The following is a 22,193-nucleotide window of genomic DNA, read 5'->3' on the forward strand; positions in this document are numbered from 1 at the left end:
CAGCAGGAAAGGAAGCCATTCGGCCCACCCTGTCAATGCCGGCTGACAAAGGGGTCATCCAGCCTTTTCCCATTTTCCAGCTCTTGGTCCAAAGCCTTGTATGTTAGGGCACTTCAAGTGTGTATCCAAGTACTTTTTAAATGTTATGAGAGTTTATGCCGCCTTTCAGGCAGTGAGTTCCAGATCCTCACCACCCTCTGGTGAAAAGAAATTCCCCTCAAATCCTCAGTAAACCTCCTACCTCTTACCCTAAATCTATGCCCCCACTAGTTATGGACCCCTCAAACAAGGAGAATGGGACCTTCCTATCCACTCTATCTAGACCCCTCATAATTTTATACACTTCAATTAGGTCTCCCGTCAGCCTTCTCTGTTCCAATGAAAACAACTCCAGCCTATCCAATGTTTCCTCATAACTAAAATTCTCCAGACCAGGCAACATCCTTGTAAATCTTCTCTGTGCCCTCTCTAGTGCAATAACAACTTTCCCATAGTGTTGTGACCAAATCTGCACACAGTACTCCAACAATGGCCTAACCAGTGTTTTATACAATTTCAGCATAGCCTCCCTACTCTTATATTCTTTGTCTCGGCTAATAAAGGCAAGTATTTTGTGTGCCTTCTTGACCACCTTATCTACCTGTCCAGCCCTCTTCAGGAATCTGTGGACATGCAATCCAAGGTCCCTCTGTTCATCTGTGCTCTTTAGTACTCTACCCATTTATTGAGTATTCCCTTGCCTTGTTAGTCTTCCCCAAATGCATTACTTAATACTTCTCTGCATTGAACATTTGCCACTGTTCCGCCCACCTGACTAGTCCATTGATACCTTCGTGCAGTCTACAGCTTTCTTCTCCATTATCAACCACATGGCCTATTTTTGTATTATCTGCAAGTTTCTTAATCATACCCCCCTACATTCAAGTCAGGACTCCTGCACTGAGCTTGCTTGGGGGGCCGCACCTTTCCATGCCACAATCATGGAAACGAGGTGGGTAGAGCAATTTTCTGTCTTACGTCCAATGGGCTGAAAATCAGGGCACGGGAGCTGTGAAGAAAACATCTAAAGCAAGATTGGAGTTGGTTCTGCTGCTTTTGGAAACTTAAACAGGGTATGGAAAGCGAAAAATATTGGGCAGGATATTGCAAAAAGAATAACGGCGAGGCAAATCTCATTCACTACTATAATAGGGTAAATTGAATAAGAAGTTCTGGTGTCTGCACATGCGCTGAACATCACAGAAATCCTGAAGTTGCTGTCAGACGTACCCAGTCCACAGGATGCACTTTGTAGTCCTCACCAATAGACTCAGCACAGAAATTAATGCAATGGCTTGAAATTGGAGTACTTGTCTAATGGTTCCGCACAAAGGATGGCTGAAAAGGTTAGGGCTGGTACATTCAAGAGTAAGTGAGTTTTTAAAGGTATGGTAAGAAATATGTACTGCCAAAGCATCCCTCTGGCCATGCAAAAATAATTTTACAAATATAGAGTCACATTCTTTCAGAACAGAATTAATATTGGGGATTTTTAAAAAATGACTTTTTTCTTAAATAAAAGCAAAATACTGCAAATGTTGGAAATCTGAAATAAAAACAGAAACAGTACTTTTTTTTCTTTTTCTGTGTCTCTTTTATCTCTTTCTCTGTTAATCAAATTTCTATTTCCCAACCTTTATTTTGCTTTCTGTACATGATTTAAATCTAATTTATATTTCCTGCTTTATACTTGTATAGCTGTAAGTGAGGTGAATGACACAGGCTATTCTGTGGCCTTGTCCAATCTACACCTTCTCCTTTGTTATCTCTTGCCCCACCCCCGCTTTACTTGCTTATAGCCTTTGACATTCTAATATTTGCCAGTTCCGAAGAAGGGTCACTGACTTGAAACGTTAACTCTGCTTCTCTCTCCACATATGCTGCCAGACCTGCTGAGTATTTCCAGCATTTCTTGCTTTTATTTCAGATTTCCAGCATCCGTAGTATTTTGCTTTTATATAAGAGAATGTCATGTTTGACTAACTTGATTACATTTTTTGAGGAGGTAACAAGGATGTCAATGAGGGTGGTGCATTTAATGTCATCTGTGTGGATTTTAGCAAGGCTTTTGACAAGCTCCCACATGGCGGGCAAATCAGAAAATTAAAAGCTCATGGGATCTAAGGGAAATGACAAGTTGGATCCAAAATTGGCTCAGTGGCAGGAATCAAAGGGTCATTGGTTGACAGGTGTTTTTGTGACTGGAAGGCTATTTCCAGTGGGATTCAGTACTCGGTCCCTTGTTTTTCATGATTTCTATCCATGACTTCGACTTAAATGTCGGGGCATATTTAAGAAGTTTGCAAATAATATGAAAATTGGCCATGTGGTTGATAATGAGGAAGAAGGCAGTAGACTGCAGGATGATATCAGGTGGGCAGAAAAGTGGCAAATGGAATTCAATACAGAGAAGTGTGAGGTAATGTATTTGGGGAGGAAAAACAAGGCAAGAGAATGCACAATCAGTGGTAGGATACTAAGATGTGTAGGGGAAAAGAGGGACCTTGTAGTGCTTTTCCTCAGATCCCTGAAGTTAGGACAGGTAGATAAGCTGGTGAAGAAGGCAGATGGGATACTTTCCTTTATTGGCTGAGGCATACAGGATAAGAGCAGGAAAGTTATGCTTGAACTGTATAAAACACGAGACCACAGCTACAGCAATGTATACAATTCTGATCACATTACAGGAAAGATGTGATTGCACTGTAGAGATTAGAGAGAAGATTCGCAAGGATATTGCTAGGAATGGAGAATTTAATCTATGAGCAAAGATTGGACAGGTTGGGCTTTTTTCTTTGGAACAGAAGAGAGGAAGCTGAGGGGAGATGTAATTGAAGTATATGAATTTTGAGGGGCCCAGATAGAATGGTTAGGAAAGACCTTTTTCCATTAGCAGAGGGGGCAAAAACCAAGTAATTGGTAGGAGGATTAGAGGGGAGTAAAGAAATTTTTCCATCCAGAAAACAGTGAGAGTCTGGAACTCTCTGCCTAAAATGGTGGTAGAGGCAGAGACCCTCATCACATTTAAAGAATGCTTGGATACCCACTTGAAGTTCCTTAACCTACAGGGCTACAGACCAAGAGATGAAAAGTGGGATTAGGCTGGATAGCTCTTCTGCGGCCAGTGCATACATGATGGGTTGAGTCGCCTTCTTCTATGATTTCTATGTTTCCATGGAGTTGGTAGTGGAGGAAAGAAGCCTGAGGTTTTCTTTGCATTTCAGGATGATTCTGGAGTTGTGAGCAGTTTTGGCAGCATTGATATGATCCAGCCTTATTTGCCAATGAATTGTTAAACCAATTGAGTACCAGATTTGCTCAGGTCAGCGGCACCTGGATTTAAGGAAGTGCAAAAGGGGGTCATAGTAGGGGAACAGCCAGTCTGAGAATGAGAGTTTTATTGAGGACAGGGGCATCAAAGAGGGAGGTGAAGGAGTGATTAGTAGATCAATATCTGCAAAAGTGTCATGGTGAATATTGGGTCAAAGACGAGGCAGTTGGGATAATACCTTGTGCACATGTAACTTTGCATCTCTAAAACACAGGGCAGAATTTAGTGACTGCATCGTGGATCCCGGTGGCAGACCTGGAAGTGGACGCTTTTGCCACTCAAGTGTGCGGTTGCCCCACTGCGATCACGCGGTGGTTGGCCAATTGTCATAATGGCAGCGTGGGGCCTGGCCAATCAAATGCTGGGGGTGGGCAGCAAGGTGCCAATGGCTTCATCAGCAGAGAGAATGCAGGTCCTGCCAGCACTGCTAAAACTATTGCTTCACTTACTGGCTTTGCTGCTGCTTTGCCTTTTATGAAGTTTTGCTACTACTGAACTGCTGAGCTGCTGACTCCCTGCCTGGAGTCCCTCTGCTGCTGAACTGCTGTGCTGTCACCCCTGCCTGCGTGGAGTCCCTCTGCTGCTGAACTGCTGTGCTGTCGCCCCCCTGCCCCCCTGCCTGGAGACCCCCTGCTGCTAAACTGCTGTGCTGCTTCTCCCCGCCCCACTGCGTGGAGTCCCTGTGCTGCTGCCCCCCTTGCCTGCATTCCCCCTGCTGCTAAACTGCTGCCCTGCCCGCACCCCCCCCCCCCCAACTGCATGGAGTGCCCCTGTTGCTGAACCGCTGTGCTGGTGATCAAGGATTCAGAAGACCAGGAGCTCAGCAGAATCCAAGAGAGGCCATGTCAAGAGCAAGACAACGGGTGGCCCAACAGTTCAGTGACGTCTCCCTGGACGTTCTCCTCCAGGCTGCAAGGGAAAGGCAGGAGGTCCTCTTCCCTAGCGATGGCAAGAAGAGGTCCTCCTGCTTGACAAAGCACGCCTGGATGGAGACGGCTGAGGAGGTCAGCAGCTGTGGGGTCACCCGTTGCAAATGGGTCCACTGAGGGTCAACAACCTCCTTTGTTCTGCCAAGGTGACTGCTCCATAACTCTTTCATTTTGGGGATAGCAAGTGGCTATTGCAGAAGGATGTGGGACATGGGGATAGAGGCACTACAACTGATTTGGCAGAGGGGGTCACCTCATCCTGACAGATGCATGGCTGCATCTTGGCCACAGGTCACCTTTAACAGCTCACCCCGATTAAATTAAATTGGAATCAAATGTTGGCAGGCAAAATGGTTACTGAGCAATGGGCTGCCTTTAAAGAAATAGTTTGGGCACAGTCAAGGTATATTCCCATGAAGAGGAAAGGTAGGGCAAGCAAATCCAGGGCTCGCTGGATGACGAAAGAGATAGAGAAGAAGAAAAAGTGTGCTTATGACAGATGTCAGGTGGATAACACAACCGAGAACCAGGCAGCATATAGAAGGTACAGAGGGGAAGTGAAAAAGTAAATGAGAAGCAAAGGCAGACTATGAAGAGAGACTGGTAACTAATATAAAAGGGAATCCAAGAGTCATTTATGGACATAATAATGGTAAAAAAGTAGTGAAAGAAGGTGGGGCTGGTTAGGGACGAAAAAGGGGATTTACGCATGGAGGAGGGGGCATGGCTGAGGTATTAAATGGATACTTTGCATCGTCTTTTCCAAGGAAAAAGATGCTGCACAGATCATGGTGAAAGAGGAGGGTTTAAAATTGATAAGGAGGAGGTACTTGATAGACTATCTGTACTTAAAATTGATGAGGCACCACGACCGGATGAGATCCATCCAAGGATACTAAGGGAAGTGAGAGTGCACATTTTGGAGGCACTGGCCAGAATTTTCCAGTCTTCCTTCGATTCACAGAATCACAGAATAATACAGTGCAGAAGAGGCCCTTCGGCCCATCGAGTCTGCACCGATGCATTAAAGACACCTAACCTGTCTACCTAATCCTATTTGCCAGCACTTGGCCCATAGCCTTGAATGTTATGACGTGCCTAGTGCTCATCCAGGTACTTTTTAAAGGATGTGAGGCAACCCGCCTCTACCACCCTCCAGGCAGTACATTCCAGACCGTCACCACCCTCTGGGTAAAAAAGTTCTTCCTCAAATCCCCCTTAAACCTCCTGCCCCTCACCGTAAACTTGTGTCCCCTCGTAACTGACCCTTCAACTAAGGGGACCAGCTGCTCCCTATCCACCCTGTCCATGCCCCTCATAATCTTGTACACCTCAGGAGTGGTGCCAGAGGACCAGAGAATTGCAAATGTTACACCCTTGTTCAAAAATGGATGTAAAGAAAAGCCCAGCAACTGCAGGCTAGTCAGTTTAATTTCGGTGGTGGGGAAGCTTCAAGAAATGATAATTCGGGAAAAAATTAAAAGTCACTTGGGCAAATGCAAGTTAATTAGGGAAAGCCAGCACAGATTTGTTCAGGGCAAATCTAACTTGCTGGAGTTTATTGATGAGGTAACAGAGAGGGTTGATGAAGGCAATGCTATTGATGTGGAGTACATGGACTTCCAAACAGCATTTGATGAAGTGCCACACAACAGACTTGTGAACAAAGTTAGAGCTCATGAAATAAAAAGGACAAGTAACAACCTGGATATGAAATTGGCTGAGTGACAGGAAACAGAGAGTAGTGGTTAATGGATGTTTTTTGGGCTGGAGAAAGGTTTGTAGTGTAGTTCTCCAAGGGTCAGTTTTAAGACCCTTGCTGTTCCTGATATATATTAATGACCTAGACCTTGGTGTATAGGGCACAATTTCAAAATTTTGCGGATGATACAAAACTTGGAAACATTATGACCTGTGAGGAGGATTGTGCAGAACTTCTAAAGGACATAGACAGGTTGGTGGAATGGGCGGACAAGTGGCAGATGAAATTTAATGCAGAGAAGTGTGAAGTGATTCATTTTGGTAGGCAGAACGCGGCGAGACAATATAAAATAAACAGTGTAATTCTAAAGGGTGTGCAGGAGCAAACGGACATGGTTGTATATATGCATAAATCATTGAAGGTGGCAGGTCAGGTTGAGAGAGCGATTGATAGAGCATACAACATCCTAAGCTTCGTTAATGGGGCATAGAGTACAAAACAAGGAAGTTTTGTTAAACTTGTATGGAACACTGGTTTAGCATCAACTGGAGTATTGTGTCCAGTTCTGGGTGCCACATTTTTAGAAAGATGTGAAGGCATTCGAGAGAGTGCAGAAAAGGGTCACGAGAATGGTTCCAGGGATGAGGAACTTCAGTTACATGGGTAGATTGGCGAAGTTGGGACCGTTTTCTTTGACGAAGAGAAGGTTGAGAGAAAATTTGATGGAGGTATTCAAAATCATGAGGGATCTGGGCATGAGCTATATAGGGAAAAACTGTTGCTATTGGTGGAGGGATGGAGAACAAGTGGGCACAGATTTAAGGTAATTGGCAAAAGAAGCAATAGCGACATGACGAAAATCTTTTTCATGCAGCGAGTGGTTAGGATCTGGAATGCACTGCCTGAGAGTGTGGTGGTGGCAGGTTCAACTGAGGCATTCAAAAGGGAGTTGGATTGTTATTTGAAAAGGAAGGATGTGTAGGGCTGTAGGGAGAAGGCCGGAGAGTAGCACTGAGTAAACTACTCTTTCGGAGACCGCTACAGACACGACAGGCCAAATGGTTGATTTTGTGATGCTATGATTAAAGCTCCTGTGAGTGGGTGACAGTGTGAGCTATATAGATAACCCCACCACAGGACGAGGCGATGGCACTGGCAGAACTGTCTTGTTGATCTCTCTGCACAGTTCTTGACTATCTCCATCTTTCCGCTGGCAGGACAAGAGGGCTCACAACATGAGGGAAGCAGCCTGAACTGGCGGAGGAATTCCAGATCTTCGGCCTGCAGGAAACGCTTTTGGTGGTCGCAGAACAGTTGAACATTGATTGAATGGAAGCCCTTCCTGTTGATGAAGGTTGTGGTTGTGGCTGGTCATTGATGGCCACATGTGTGCAATCTATCACAACTTGCACCCAGGGAAATCCAGCGATGGCCCTAAATCCAATGGCCTTCTTTGCCTGACTGTCAGGGTCGGTCCAGTACCATACATAGTCACTGGCCTTCTTGAATAGGGCATTGGTCACCTCCTTAAAGCAGCGGTGGGCTGCTGCCTGTGAGACCTCAGACATGTCCCCAGTGGATCCTTTGAATGATCCAGATGCGTAAATGTTTAGTGCCACTGAGATCTGCAGGACCGCTGGCATAATGTTACCTCCACATCACATAGGTCACAACTCATCCTGCAGCAGGACGCAGATGTTGGTGACAGCCTCCCTGGAGAATCATCTTTGGCAATGCCGCTAGAACGTTTGGAGGTAGCTAATTCAAGTTCGGTACAGGCTCTGACGCAGGTGGGCCCTTCATGGTATGGTAGACTGCTGCTGCTCTCGCCGTGGAACTCTGCCTCTTGGTACTCCATTCATTGGAGGCACCCCATCATGCCACGGGGGTCCAAAAATACAGGGCATATGAGACCCATGGCAGGTGCCCAGTGGTCCTACAGAGACGACACTGCCTTGGGAGCTGAGCTTTTGCAAGTTCTCCCAGCAGATTCCCTGATGGCCCTTGGTACCCTGCCTTGCTGATGGCCATCCCTCTCATCCAGCAGTATGGGAAACCACGCATTTCAACCAACAATTTGGTCACCCAGTAGAGCCATGGAAAACCCAGGACCCCCTTACAGAGACCCCCAGACCCTGACTCTACTTGCAGAGACCCAGCGAACCCCAGACCCCGACCCCCCCTTGCAGAGCGCATTGCGCTGCAGTCTGACAATGGCCTCTGCACTCACCTCTTCCCCTATACAGAGCTGTCAGAACTGTTCTTGACTGCCTACTGTCGCAGCACAGAAGCCTCTCACCTCAGTGCCATCAGCTTTTAACAGTCGTGAAACCGAAGGCACATGACTGCTGCCCAGCATCCACTAATCACAAGCCCACCATTAAACCAAGCTGAATTAGATGCAAATGCATTACAATCAACTGCTCAGTAATTTAAAATAGATTCCCATCGCGTTGAAGCAGCAATGTTGCCTTGGTGCTTTCCTGCCACTGACTAAATCTGAAACCAATGTCACGACGCTGGATTTCTGAGTCGACGCTTCTGACGCAATTCACCCCCCCATATCACCATTCCCGCTTCAAACGGACACACAAAATTCTGCTCATGGAGTGCATGACCAATGGATAATTTACTATAACTCTATTGATTGACATTGGTGAAGACAACTTCACTTTCAATCATTTTGTTTTTCAACATTCTCAGCGCCTTATAACCTCTTCCCAAGGTTGCCAGGTCATATGTTAATTAAGTCTTCTAGTGATGGTTACTGTCAGGTCTGGTGCGTGTGAAGCATACAGATGTCAGGCCCACTCTAGTATTTCAGTGGAAAAAAACAAATGCATAAAATTTTTTGCTGTGCTACTTCTGCGTTTCCTTTTTTTCATTGGATACCAGTTTACATTTTAACCCCTTTTCAACCCTGTATCCTAACATTCGTTGCAGGCAGCCGCAAACCTGTCGATGAGACTCTGCAGACACTCTTCAGTGTGAGATGTTAAAGCAGCATCGTCAGCAAAGAGGAGTTCCCTGATGAGGACTTTCCGTACTTTGGACTTCGCTCTTAGACAGGCAAGGTTGAACAACCTGCCCCCTGATCTTGTGTGGAGGAAAATTCCTTCTTCTGAAGACTTGAACGCATGTGAGAGCAGCAGGGAGAAGAAAATCCCAAAAGGTGTGGGTGCGAGAACACAGCCCTATTTCACGCCACTCAGGATAGGAAAGGGGTCGGATGAGGTGCCGCTATGTTGAATTGTGCCTTTCATATTGTCATGGAATGAGGTGATGATACTTAGTAGCTTTGGTGGACATCCAATCTTTTCTAGTAGTCTGAAGAGACCACGTCTGCTGACGAGGTCCAAGGCTTTGGTGAGATCAATGAAAGCAATGTAGAGGGGTATCTGTTGTTCGCGGCATTTCTCCAGTATCTGACGAAGCGAGAACAGCATGTCAATGGTCGATCTCTCTGCACGAAAGCCACACTGTGCCTCAGGGTAGACGCGCTCGGCCAGCTTCTGGAGCCTGTTTAAAGCGACTCGAGCAAAGACTTTCCCCACTATGCTGAGCAGGGAGATTCCACGGTAGTTGTTGCAGTCACCGCGGTCACCTTTGTTTTTATAGAGGGTGATGATATTGGCATCGAGCATGTCCTGAGGTACTGCTCCCTCGTCCCAGCACAGGCAAAGCAGTTCATGTAGTGCTGAGAGTATAGCAGGCTTGGCACTCTTGATTATTTCAGGGGTAATGCTGTCCTTCCCAGGGGCTTTTCTGCTGGCTAGAGAATCATTGGCATCACTGAGTTCCAATTTTGTTGGCTGTACGTCCAGCTCATCCATGACTGGTAGAGGCTGGGCTGCATTGAGGGCAGTCACAGTGACAACATTCTCCCTGGAGTACAGTTCTAGGTAGTGCGCAACCCAGCGGTCCATTTGCTTGCGTTGGTCAGTGATTATGTCCCCTGATTTAGATTTGAGGGGGGCGATCATCTTGATGGTTGGCCCAAAAGCTCTCTTAATGCCATCATACATTCCTCTGATGTTTCCGGTGTCTGAGTCCAGCTGAATATGACTGCATAGGCGTTGCCAGTAGTCATTTGCGCAGCGCATGGCTGTTCTTTGTGCAGTGCTTCTGGCTGCTTTAAGTGCTACGGATGTTAACTCGCTGGGGGCTTTCTTGTCGTTCAACAGTGCAATGCACTTAGCGGCTATGACAGGTTCCAGCTCTTCAATATGAGATTGAAACCAGTCTGCATTTGGCCAACGAATTTGGCCTAACCATCAGCCTCAAGAAAACGAACATCATGGGACAGGACGTCAGAAATGCTCGCTCCATCAATATTGGCGAGCACGCTCAGGAAGTGGTTCAAGAGTTCACTTACCTAGGCTCAACTATCACCAGTAACCTGTCTCTAGATGCAGAAATCAACAAGCGCATGGGAAAGGCTTCCACTGCTATGTCCAGACTGGCCAAGCGAGTGTGGGAAAATGGTGCACTGACACGGAACACAAAAGTCCGAGTGTATCAAGCCTGTGTCCTCAGTACCCTGCTCTATGGCAGCGAGGCCTGGACAACGTATGTCAGCCAAGAGCGACGTCTCAATTCATTCCATCTTCGCTGCCTCCAGAGAATACTTGGCATCAGGTGGCAGGACCGTATCTCCAACACAGAAGTTCTTGAGGCGGCCAACATCCCCAGCTTATACACACTACTGAGTCAGCGGCGCTTGAGATGGCTTGGCCATGTGAGCCGCATGGAAGATGGCAGGATCCCCAAAGACACATTGTACAGCGAGCTCGCCACTGGTATCAGACCCACCGGCCGTCCATGTCTCCGCTTTAAAGACATCTGCAAACGCGACATGAAGTCCTGTGACTTTGATCACAAGTGGTGGGAGTCAGTAGCCAGCGTTTGCCAGAGCTGGCGGGCAGCCATAAAGGCGGGGCTAAAGTGTGGCGAGTCGAAGAGACTTAGCAGCTGGCAGGAAAAAAGACAGAAGCGCAAGGGGAGAGCCAACTGTGTAACAGCCCCGACAAACAAATTTTTCTGCAGCACCTGTGGAAGAGCCTGTCACTCTCGAATTGGCCTTTATAGCCACTCCAGGCGCTGCTCCACACACCACTGACCACCTCCAGGCGCTTACCCATTGTCTCTTGAGATAAGGATGCCAAAGAAAAAAAAAATTCTAACATGAAGGACAAGGTCATGTCAACTCTGAAAACACTGCTAATCACCAGCACCTAGACTTTATCCAATCAGCTGGCTATCTAATGCTGTTAACCTGTCATCTATCCAGAGATTTAACCCGAATTGAACCTCGCCAATTTGCAGTAGCCTCAGTCATTGGTCTCAACAATAATTCAATAGTCAGTGATTCTGGTCGTGCTGAATTAGAGTAACACTACTGAATTTCCTTTACAACCTCTGTTACTCATTTTAAGTAACCCTGTCAATTTATTATTCAAACTGCTATATAACCCTGATTACAATTATTTAGATCCATTACATGATATCCTTGTATTCTTCTTTTTCTTTTGGGCCTCCTTATCTCGAGAGACAATTTGCAGTAGCCTCAGTCATTGGTCTCAACAATAATTCAATAGTCAGTGATTCTGGTCGTGCTGAATTAGAGTAACACTACTGAATTTCCTTTACAACCTCTGTTACTCATTTTAAGTAACCCTGTCAATTTATTATTCAAACTGCTATATAACCCTGATTACAATTATTTAGATCCATTACATGATATCCTTGTATACTCCGTGTTTAAGTTGTGATGCTGTAGTCAATAAATAGTTGTTAAGCAATGTCCTGCTGAACTGTGTGGGTTTGTGGCCACGCAGTAGCTCGAAAGGTGAGAAATAACACATTTCTGTAGCTGTGCAAAAAAAGGGTTAATTCATTCTTTCATTAGTTAGTGGTTGGTAATTCAAATTCAATCCAAACTAGGTGGAGCAAGACAGTTCGTCAAGTCAATTTAAGAACCATGCTCTCCTAGACCCAAGTTGGGAGGTAAACCTTAGACTGGTCCTTCATGAAAAGTTAAGGGGTTAAGCTTCCATCTGGTTCTATTGCATATATTTATCAGAATACCTAAAACTCAGAGTTATTTCACATATCAGATAATTTTGTAGTTTACCCCATGGGCAGTACATTCTGAAACTAAGTTGCTTAGAACAATTTGTGAATATAAAGCTACCCTACAGCACCTAGCCCCACACACATCAGAAAACTGTGATTCGAACTTTATATAACTTGCTGTGATGTTATCAGAAGAATGTAAAATGTTGACAGACTTTTGCTCGTGCTGCTGCTGGCCTATCTGATGCACCTGGCACCTCTTGCAAGCCTTTCTGTGAATGTGCATTCCAGCTGGCAGAATGACACACATTATTTCAGAGTGGCATGTAATAGAATTTTTCCTGATTAAATCTTCACTTTAAACTTCCGTAGACCACACTGTAGGTTTGATACAAATTGTGAATAAAGCAGACATGACAGCTTGAAAAGTCTTTTCTGGATCTGGAGTCATAGGGGTAGAATTTTGCGTGGCCGTTTGAAGCACGAATGGTGGCTTGGGGGAATGGAGAATCGCGTATGAAACGTCTGCCCAGAAATCCAGCATCGTGATGTTGGTTCCAGATTTAGTCAGCACCGAGAAAGCACCAAGGTGGAATTGATGCCCCGACGCAATCAGGGACTGTATTTTAAATTGTAGAACATTTAATTTCAAAAGAATAGCATCTCATTCGTCGCAATTTAATGGGGCTCTTGGGATTAAATGGACGGCGGGCAGAACTCATGTGCCTTCAGGTTCGCGACTGTTGAAAGCTAGCAGCAAGGAGTTGATGCTTCAGTGCTGTGACAGGGAGGTAGCCACGACCAGCACTGCGCAACAGTAGAGGGGGTTGCGGAGGCCATTTTTGAAATGTAGTGCTGTGCGCTCTGCAAGGAGATTTGGGGTCTTGGGAGCTCTGCAAAGGGGGGGGGGGGGTGGTCAGGATCTCAGGGGCTCTGCAAGAGGGGTCGGGGTCTCGGGGGCTCTGCAAGGGGTGGGTTGGGGTCTTGGGGGGTCAGAGCACTCTGCAAGGGGGAGGTCAGAGTCTCGGGATCTCTGCAAAGGGGATTGTGGTCTCGGGAGTTCTGCAAATCTGGGGGGCTTGGGTTTGGTTGGCTGTATCTGGTAAACAAATTGTTGGGCGAGGTGTGTGTTGCCAGTACTGCTGGATGAGAGGGTTGTCCATTAGCAAGGGTGGGGACTGAGGGCCATCTGGGATTCTTCTGGGAGAAGTAGCAAAACCTCAGTTTCAAAGGCAGGGTCATCTCTGCATCGATAGCGTTCTGTAGGTCCACTGATCGCCTTGCACGGGTGTCATACATCCTGCCTTTCTGGACCCCCGTAGCGTGAGGTGGCACCTCCGATGGAGGGAGGGCCAGAAGGCAGCTGCACGACAAGAGCAGCAGCAGCCGACCATGCCAAGAAGGGCCCACCCATAGAAGAGAGTGTACTGGACCCGAATCAGCTACTTCCAAATGTCCGAGCAGCGTTGTCAGCGAAGACCACGCCTCTCCAGGGAGACTGTCACTGACTTATGCAGGCCTGCTGCAGGACAAGTTGCAACTTATGGGATTTGGGGATCACCCTATGTGAGTGGGCCTGAAGATCACAGTGGCACTATACTTTTATGCGTCTGGATCTTGCCAAGGATCCAATGGGGTCTCACAGGCAGCAGCCCACTGCTGCATCAAGGAGGTGACCAATGCCTGTTCAAGAGGACTGGAGATATTAAAATGAGGACTGTGCTTACATTGGCATTCCACTAAGGGGGAAGGATGAAATCAGCAGCTCATAATAATTAAGGCATGATAGAATAATCACGTTTACAGAATGAATATTAATGGCTTGAACAAAAGAACTTTATATGAAGCTTCACATGTCATATATCAAACGCCTGTGAACCCCCAAGTGCGTCTAGATACTTTTCCTTTTATGTTTTGAGTGCTCCTATGAGGTGTGAACCCATTGCCAACAGCTGGGCTGGAGGCAGGTTGCTGATCAGGCTGCCCCTTGGCCTGTGATGAGTTCAGCGGCCATCCTCTGGCGGCTTGAGGCCTGGAAGGCCCCGGCTATCTAAGGCTTTCCTGCACAGGTGCAGGACCTCAGGTGTCACGGCTGCTGGAACTGGGCTCACTGGCAGAGGGGCTGAGTAGCCTATCCACACTCAGAGTGCCTTGTAAACCTACTGAGGTGAAAGTACCTGCGCTGGTGGAAGGTGCAGGAGAGTCATGGGACAGTGCATCCTCTGACTGCGTCTCCTCCTCAGACATGGACGGCTGTCCCCCTTCTGGTTGAGTTTCCTGCAGTTGCTGACCTGCCTGACAGAACACAAACATATGTGGGATAGTCTGTGCAGATCTCGGCATGCCATCCATCTGTGATGTGGGCCTCCGGAGGTGATCCGTACATTGATGACAGCGAATCCTCACTCTCTAGCACGGACTCTCTAGTCTCTCCATCAGATATGGCATGGCAGTCCTATGTCCCTACCAGTTCTATGGCCCTTTTCTCGGCTGTGCTTAGAGACTGTAGATCCAGTATGCTTCCACCTGTTAGAGCTTTCTCCCTCCTGTTGTGGGCCCTCTTGTTCTGCAAGTGGAAAGAGGGAGATAGTCATACTTCACAGAGAGATCAGCATGACAGCTCTGCTAGTCTCAGCCCTCGTCCCCCACTGCGCTTTTACTGATAGCTCATGCTGCCATCCACACGCAGAAGTTAAGCGGGGCAAGCTGTGAAAGAAGGTGCTTGTAGCAGAGATGCCGCCATGCATCTGTCAGGATGAGGTGATGCCTAACCCCTCTGCCATCACTGTTGTAGTGCCACCCTCGCCATTCACCTCTTCCTCCTGCATAGCCACATACAATCACTTAAAAAGAGAGATGTGTGGAACACTCAACCTGGCAGAATGCAGCAGGTCGTTGACCCTCTTGCAGCACTGCACCCAGTTCCGGGGGCTGGCCCCACGGCTACTGACCGCTTCGGCTACCTCCATCCAGGCTTGCTTGGTCAGGCGGGAGGACTTCTTCTTGACAACACTTTGGAAGAGAAACCCTGCCTTTCCTTCACAGTCTGGAGGAGAATTTGGAGGGAGGCATCACTAAACCATGGGGTCATCTTGTGTCTTGCCTCAGCCATCCTGTGGGATCCACCTCAAGGGTTTGGGGGGTCTAGAGTCAATGCAAAACTGGTCACAGTTTTGAGCAGCTAACAGCAAGTAAATGCAAGGAAGCATTGCAAGCAGGGCTGGCAGGATTTTAAATATGGCGCCAGCACCTGCTTCGGAGTCAATCTGACACTGTATTCGGCCTCTCGCCTCCCATCCCCGCTGCATGATTGGGGGGGCCCCGCCCCTACAGTCTGCAAAATGGCCACCTGTCATGCAATTGCGGTGGGGTGGCCACCCAAATGACAAAAGGGAACACCACACATTTCCGGGCGGCGGCGGGCTCACTATATTCAGCCCATAGTGTCATTTACGGCAAAGAAGGAGGCCATTAGGCCCTTCAATTCCATGCCAGCTCTCCACAGAGCAATCCAGTTAGTCCCACACCCCCACTCAATCCCCATAGCCCTGCAACTTTATTTCCTTCAAGCACCCATCAAATTTCCTTTTGAAATCATTGATTGACTCTGCTTACATCACCCTCGTGGGCAGTGAGTTCCAGGTCATTACCACTCGAAGTGTAAAAAAGTTCTTCCATTCCCCTTGCCCAAAATCTTCAATCTGTGTCCCCTCGTCCTTGTACCATCAGTTAGTGGAAACAGTTGTTCCTTTTCTAACTTATCTAAGCCTGTCATAATCTTGTACACCTCTATCAAATCTCCCTTTAATCTCCTTTGCTCCAGGGAGAACAACCCCAACTTAACCTTGTAACTAAAATCCTCCATTCCTGGAACCATTCTGGTAAATATCCTCTGCACCCTTTCAAGCACCCTTACATCCCTCCTAAAGTGTGGTGACCAGAACTGGATGCAAAACTCTAGTTGGGGCCTAACCAGAGCATTATAAAGGTTCAACATAATTTCCCTGCTTTTATACTCTATGGCTCTATTTATGAAGCCCAAGATCCCATATACTTTACTAACCACTCTCCAAGTATGTTCTGCCACCTTCAAGATCGATGGACATGCACCCCCAGGCCCCTCTGTTCCTGCACACTCTTTCGAACTGCGCCATTAAGTCTATAGAACAAAGAACAGGACAGCACAGGAACAGGCCATTCGGCCCTCCATGCCTGCCTAAACTAAAACCTTCTGCACTTCCGGGGACCGTATCCCTCTATTCCCATCCTATTTATGTATTTGTCAAGATGCCTCTTAGACGTCGCTATCGTACCTGCTTCCACCACCTCCCCGGCAGCAAGTTCCAGGCAGTCAACACCCTATACTCTATCCCTTCAGCCAAAATGCATCACTTCACAGTTGTCTGCATTAAATTCCATCTGCCACTTGTGCTTTCTTTTATTATTAAATAATCAAACCTTCGGCTGTTGCTGTCGGTAGTGCCTGAATGTACTTAATTTGCATTATGTAATTTACAATTGCATTATGTGATTTATCTCACCTCTTGTTTTGCTTCTGTTTTGCAGAGCAGTCTGAACAGTAGTGAAGGCCTTGGTCTGGCCTCATTAAGTGTCATCTATGCAGCCCTTATCCTCTCTTCAATGTTTCTTCCACCTTTGATGATAAAATATTTTGGCTGTAAATGGACCATTGTTCTCTCCATGTGCTGCTACGTTACATTTTCAATTGGCAATTTTTATCCAAGCTGGTAATAATTTAACATCTTAACTTTTACTAGTATTTTGATTGGTCTACAGGAGTTCTTCCACCCAGGCCTCCAATCTCCCTGCCATCAAGCCAACTCCCCCCATAAAACCCCCCAGAATTGAGAATCAGATTCCCTGCTCCGGGATCAGGGATCAGACCCCTCCATTGGGGTCAGGAGTTGGACCTCACCCCCCACCCCCCTGGGATTGTGGGTCGGATCTGCCTGGTCCTGTGGCCCTCTGCTGAGTGCATCTTGTCTCAGTGGGAGCCAATCCATTCAATCAGGCTGACCTCTGGACAGCTAACCAGTTAGGGACAAAATACAAACACGGTGGAGTTGAAACAGCATGCGGGGAAACCCAAACTTTTGGACTTCCCAACTGAAACTCCTTCACCCCTGCCCCCCACATACATAACCCACCCCTGTTAATATCTAGGCCTATGTGTCTGAATATTAGGTAGGAGTGAGATTGAGATAAGCTGCACAGCTGAACAGTTTGATGACACCTGGAATCTGCATTGTTTGGATGCATGTGGTGGTAAATGTGGCAAGGATCCCTGCGTCAGATCCCAGTCCAGTTTTGTGCTTGCCCCATTTTAGAAACATAGAAAAATAGGAGCTGGAGTAGGCCACTTGGCCCTTCGAGCCTGCACCGCCATTCAATAAGATCATGGCTGATCATCCAAACTCAGTACCCTGTTCCCGCTTTCTCCCCATATCCCTTGATCCCTTTAGCCCTAAGAACTCTTTCTTGAATATGTTTAATGATTTGGCCTCAAATGTTTTCTGTGGTAGAGAATTCCACAGGTTCACCACTCTCAGGGTGAAGAAATCCCTCCTCATCTCAGTGCTAAATGGCTTACCCCTTATCCTTAGATTGTGACCCCTGGTCCTGGACTCCCCCGCCATCAGGGACATCATTCCTGCATCTAGTCTGTCCAGTCCTGTTAGAATTTTGTAAGTTTCTATGAGATACCCTCTTATTCTTCTAAACTCTAGTGAATACAAGCCTAATCGACCCAATCTCTCCTCATACGTCAGTCCTGCCATCTCAGGAATCAGTCTGGTGAACCGTCGCTGCACTCCCTCCATAGCAAAAACATCCTTCCTCAGATAAGGAGACCAAAACTGCACACAATACTCCAGATGTGGTCTCACCAAGGCCTTGTATAATTGCAGCAAGACATCCTTGCTCCTGTACTCGAATCCTCTCGCTATGAAGGCCAACATACCATTTGCCTTCTTAACTGCCTGCTGCACCTGCATGCTTACTTTCAGCGACTGGTGTACAAGGACACCCAGGTCTTACTGCACCTCCCCCTTTTCCAATCTATCGCCGTTCAGATAATCTGCCTTTCTGTTTTTGCCACCAAAGTGGATAACCTCACATTTATCCACATTATACTGCATCTGCCATGTATACTGCCATATATAATTTTCACAATAGACAAAATATCTTAAGTGCTTTAAGCAATAGAGATGTTCAGACTGAACTCTGCCTGCAGACAATCTGTCTGAAGCATCATTCAATAACTGCCATAGCTAGAACTTTGGTTAAAATATCATTGACCCTTTCCATTCTTATATAATAGTACAACTCTATTCTGTGCTTTGCACAGGAAATATATATATATTCATACATTCCTTTATATTATAGGCAGAGAGACATCTTTTAAAGGCTTAAACACACCGAATGTCTATCAACAGGAAAAATTGCAAGCACTTCTTTTCACAAGTTTAAGATACCTGTTAGAGTTATATCTGATGATACTTGATGTAAAATTTGCCACTTGGAGACTATGAATGAAAACCCTCAACAATTCAAAGAAATTCCGCCACCTCAAAAAAGTCAATTTTCCCCAAGCATGAGAGAGAAAGAGCAAGTGGTCAGCGGGCACTCACTCAACCTTTTTAAATAGTGGGGTTACATTTGCTACCCTCCAATCCGTTGGAACTGTGTCATACTACATCATTTTCAATGGATGATGGAAGTGTCTGAGTTAAAATGGACGGATGTGTTCAAATGAAATGGTATTAAAGTGGTGAGGTCATATGTTCCAATTTCCACCTCTATTTTGTTCAATCATTACCTTTCTTTGTGTAACATGTCGAGCAGGATTAATAGATGCTATGATAATGGCATGTACTCATTTACAGAGCCTGACAGGTACTTTGTAAAGATTTACAGAAATACTTTTTTCTCAGATAATTTTCGTGGTTTTTTTGCTGTTAACTGCTTTGCCTTCTACCTTTGTGCCTTTCACCTTCCCAATGCATAGACAGGACATTAGGTTTCTCATTCAGAATTCCCTTAAATCTTAGTTTTTAGAGGAACAAGGGGAGGAATGTGACAGACAGGTCAGGCAGCAATGGGGACACATAGCACGCATCTGCCACTACTTGCGAACAAGCCGGTCAAAGATACATTGTTTGTTTGAACAAGTTGTTTCATCAAGCGGCCTTGACAGAAATCTTTGCATCCTTATTGGCTACAGGTCCCAGAGGACTGGAGAATAGCCAATGTTGTGCCTTTGTTTGAGAAGGGTAGCAAGGATAATCCAGGAAATTATAGGCCGGTGAGCCTTACGTCAGTGGTAGGGAAATTATTAGAGAGGATTATTTGGGACGGGATTTACTCCCATTTGGAAACAAACGAACTTATTAGCGAGAGACAGCATGGTTTTGTGAAGGGAAGGTCTTACTAATTTGATTGAGTTTTTTGAGGAAGTGACGAAGATGATTGATGAACTTAGGGCAGTGGATGTTGTCTACATGGACTTCAGTAAAGCCTTTGGAAAGGTCCCTCATGGCAGATTGGTACAAAAGGTGAAGTCACACGGGATCAGAGGTGAGCTGGCCGGATGGATACAGAACTGGCTCGGTCATAGAAGACAGAGGGTATCAGTGGATGGGTGTTTTTCTGAATGGAGGGATGTGACTAGTGGTGTTCCACAGGGATCAGTGCTGGGACCTTTGCTGTTTGTAGTATATATAAATGATTTGGAGGAAAATGTAGCTGGTCTGATTAGTAAGTTTGCGGACGACACAAAGGTTGGTGGAGTTGCGGATAATGATGAGGATTGTCAGAGAATACAGCAGGATATAGATCGGTTGGAGACTTGGGCGGAGAAATGGCAGATGGAGTTTAATCCGGACAAATGTGAGGTAATGCATTTTGGAAAGTCTAATGCAGGTGGGAGGTATACAGTAAATGGCAGAACCCTTAGGAGTATTGACAGGCAGAGAGATCTGGGCGTACAGGTCCACAGGTCACTGAAAGTGGCAGCGCAGGTGGATAAGGTAGTCAAGAAGGCATACGGCATGCTTGCCTTCATCGGTCGGGGCATAGAGTATAAAAATTGGCAAGTCATGTTGCAGCTGTACAGAACCTTAGTTAGGCCACACTTAGAATATTGCGTGCAATTCTGGTTGTCACAGTACCAGAAGGACGTGGAGGCTTTGGAGAGGGTACAGAGGAGGTTTACCAGGATGTTGCCTGGTCTGGAGGGCATTAGCTATGAGGAGAGGTTGGAAAAACTCGGATTGTTTTCACTGGAACGACGGAGGTGGAGGAGCGACATGATAGAAGTTTACAAAGTTATGAGCTGCATGGACAGAGTGGATAGTCAGAAGCTTTTTCCCAGGGTGGAAGAGTCAGTTACTAGGGGACATAGGTTTAAGGTGCGAGGGGCAAAGTTTAGAGGGGATGTGCGAGGCAAGTTTTTTACACAGAGGGTGGTGAGTGCCTGGAACATGCTGCCAGGGGAAGTGGTGGAAGCAGATACGATAGCGACGTTTAAGAGACATCTTGACAAATATATGAATAGGAAGGGAATAGAGGGATATGGGCCCCGGAAGTGCAGAAGGTGTTAGTTTAGGCAGGCATCAAGATCGGCGCAGGCTTGGAGGGCCGAATGGCCTGTTCCTGTGCTGTACTGTTCTTTGTTTTCCCAAGGACAAGTGGCAACAATATGACAGGGCACAACAATTTTACAAAGTGGTAGGAATCCCCAAGGTTCAAGGAATAATGGATTACACTTGTGTGGCCCTACCGTACCATGATCATTGCCTCCATCTGTGTTAACAATAAGGGATTCAACTTTCTAAGAGAAAAATCTTAACATTCGTCAGTGTGTGGATTTGGGTGCAGATGAAATCCCAGAGATATGCAAGCGCATTGGGAATCCGGCTCCTACCCGCCGACTTCCACAGTTAACATGCACACGTCAGGCTAGTGCAAGCAACACTGTCAGGAGAGGCGGGTTGTCAATTTCAATATATTAAATGTTGGTTTTGGAGTTTAACTTAGGTTTTCTGAATATTTTGGTGGTGCCATCTGTACTTTGGAGGTTTAGTAGTCTTCTCTGCACTTTGGGGTTCTGATCTATCATATCAGCATGGGTGGCACTTACACTGTGCTACTTTGAACCTCAGAGTCGGGCCACTTGGCTCATGACCTCATTACAGCCTTGGTCCAAACATGGGCAAAAGAGCTGGGCTGGAATTTTATGTTGGACCCGCCTCCGCCTGGCCTGGAAGCCACGCTATGATTTTACATGGCCCAGGCCCTTAATTGGCATCAGGTGGGACTTTCAGCTCCCTGAAGCAGGAAGTCCTGCCTCCAAGAGGTGCCAGTCAATTAGCGGGCCAGCAGCTCTCAGTCCCAGCAGCGCCACCGGGAGTGGTGGCCACTGCACCCAGTCAGAGGAGCAAGAGGAACACGGGCCCCAAAATGAAGGTAAGTTTGTGGGGCCTCGCAGGGACAATCGGCTGGATCCTGGTGAAGTGAAAGGGGTCAGTTGGAGCAGGGGATGTAGTGCAGTAGGGGAGCTTGTGCCGTGGGGGCCCATCCGTGGGGCGCAGAGTGCTGATCAGGAGGGCTCTCCCCCCAAACCCGCAGGAGGGTGCCAGGTTTTACCTAGCAGCCTCTTGAGGTCTTGAGCTGCCCGCCCACTGCTGGTAATATACCAGCGGCGGCAGTTAATTGGCCACATAAAGGCCTTAATTGGCCTGGGGCAGGCGGGCCTTTTCCCGCTGGCTTGTAAAATTGCAGCGGAGGTGGGAAAGTGACGGGAATGGCATCCCCCGCCTCCCACTCAATTTTACACCCCCCTCCTTCCCCTGCCTCCAGCCCACTCATGCGGCGGGTGTAAAATTCCAGCCCTGAAGTCAAGAGGTGAGGTGAGAGTGGTTGCCCTGGATATCAAAGCAGCATTTGAACGAGTGTGGCATCAACGGGCCCTAGTCAAACTGAACGCAATGGGAATCAAGGGGGAAAACTCTCCACTGGTTGGAATCATAAATTTAATTAAATTAACACAATAAAGGTGGCAGGACAGATGATGTGTCAAGGCTGCAGTATGTGTGAG

At 46.8% G+C, this 22,193-nt stretch overlaps 1 protein-coding gene across 4 annotated transcripts in view; it reads left to right on the forward strand.

The window, feature by feature from the left end:
• Window positions 1–22,193, forward strand: part of unc93a (unc-93 homolog A) — a 220,418-nt gene that overhangs the window by 42,898 nt on the left and 155,327 nt on the right. For 2 of the 4 annotated variants that reach the window (XM_068044639.1, XM_068044637.1), the window contains exon 2: window positions 16,643–16,824. The exons of 1 other annotated variant lie outside the window; for it this stretch is intronic. In XM_068044639.1, coding sequence (XP_067900740.1) covers window positions 16,643–16,824 — 182 coding nt within the window. The remainder of the gene's footprint in view (window positions 1–16,642; window positions 16,825–22,193) is intronic. One more of the 4 variants, XM_068044638.1, reaches the window with a different exon arrangement.

The sequence above is a fragment of the Heterodontus francisci genome, chromosome 13, assembly GCF_036365525.1.
Source record: "Heterodontus francisci isolate sHetFra1 chromosome 13, sHetFra1.hap1, whole genome shotgun sequence".
NCBI classification, from domain to species: Eukaryota; Metazoa; Chordata; class Chondrichthyes; order Heterodontiformes; family Heterodontidae; genus Heterodontus; species Heterodontus francisci.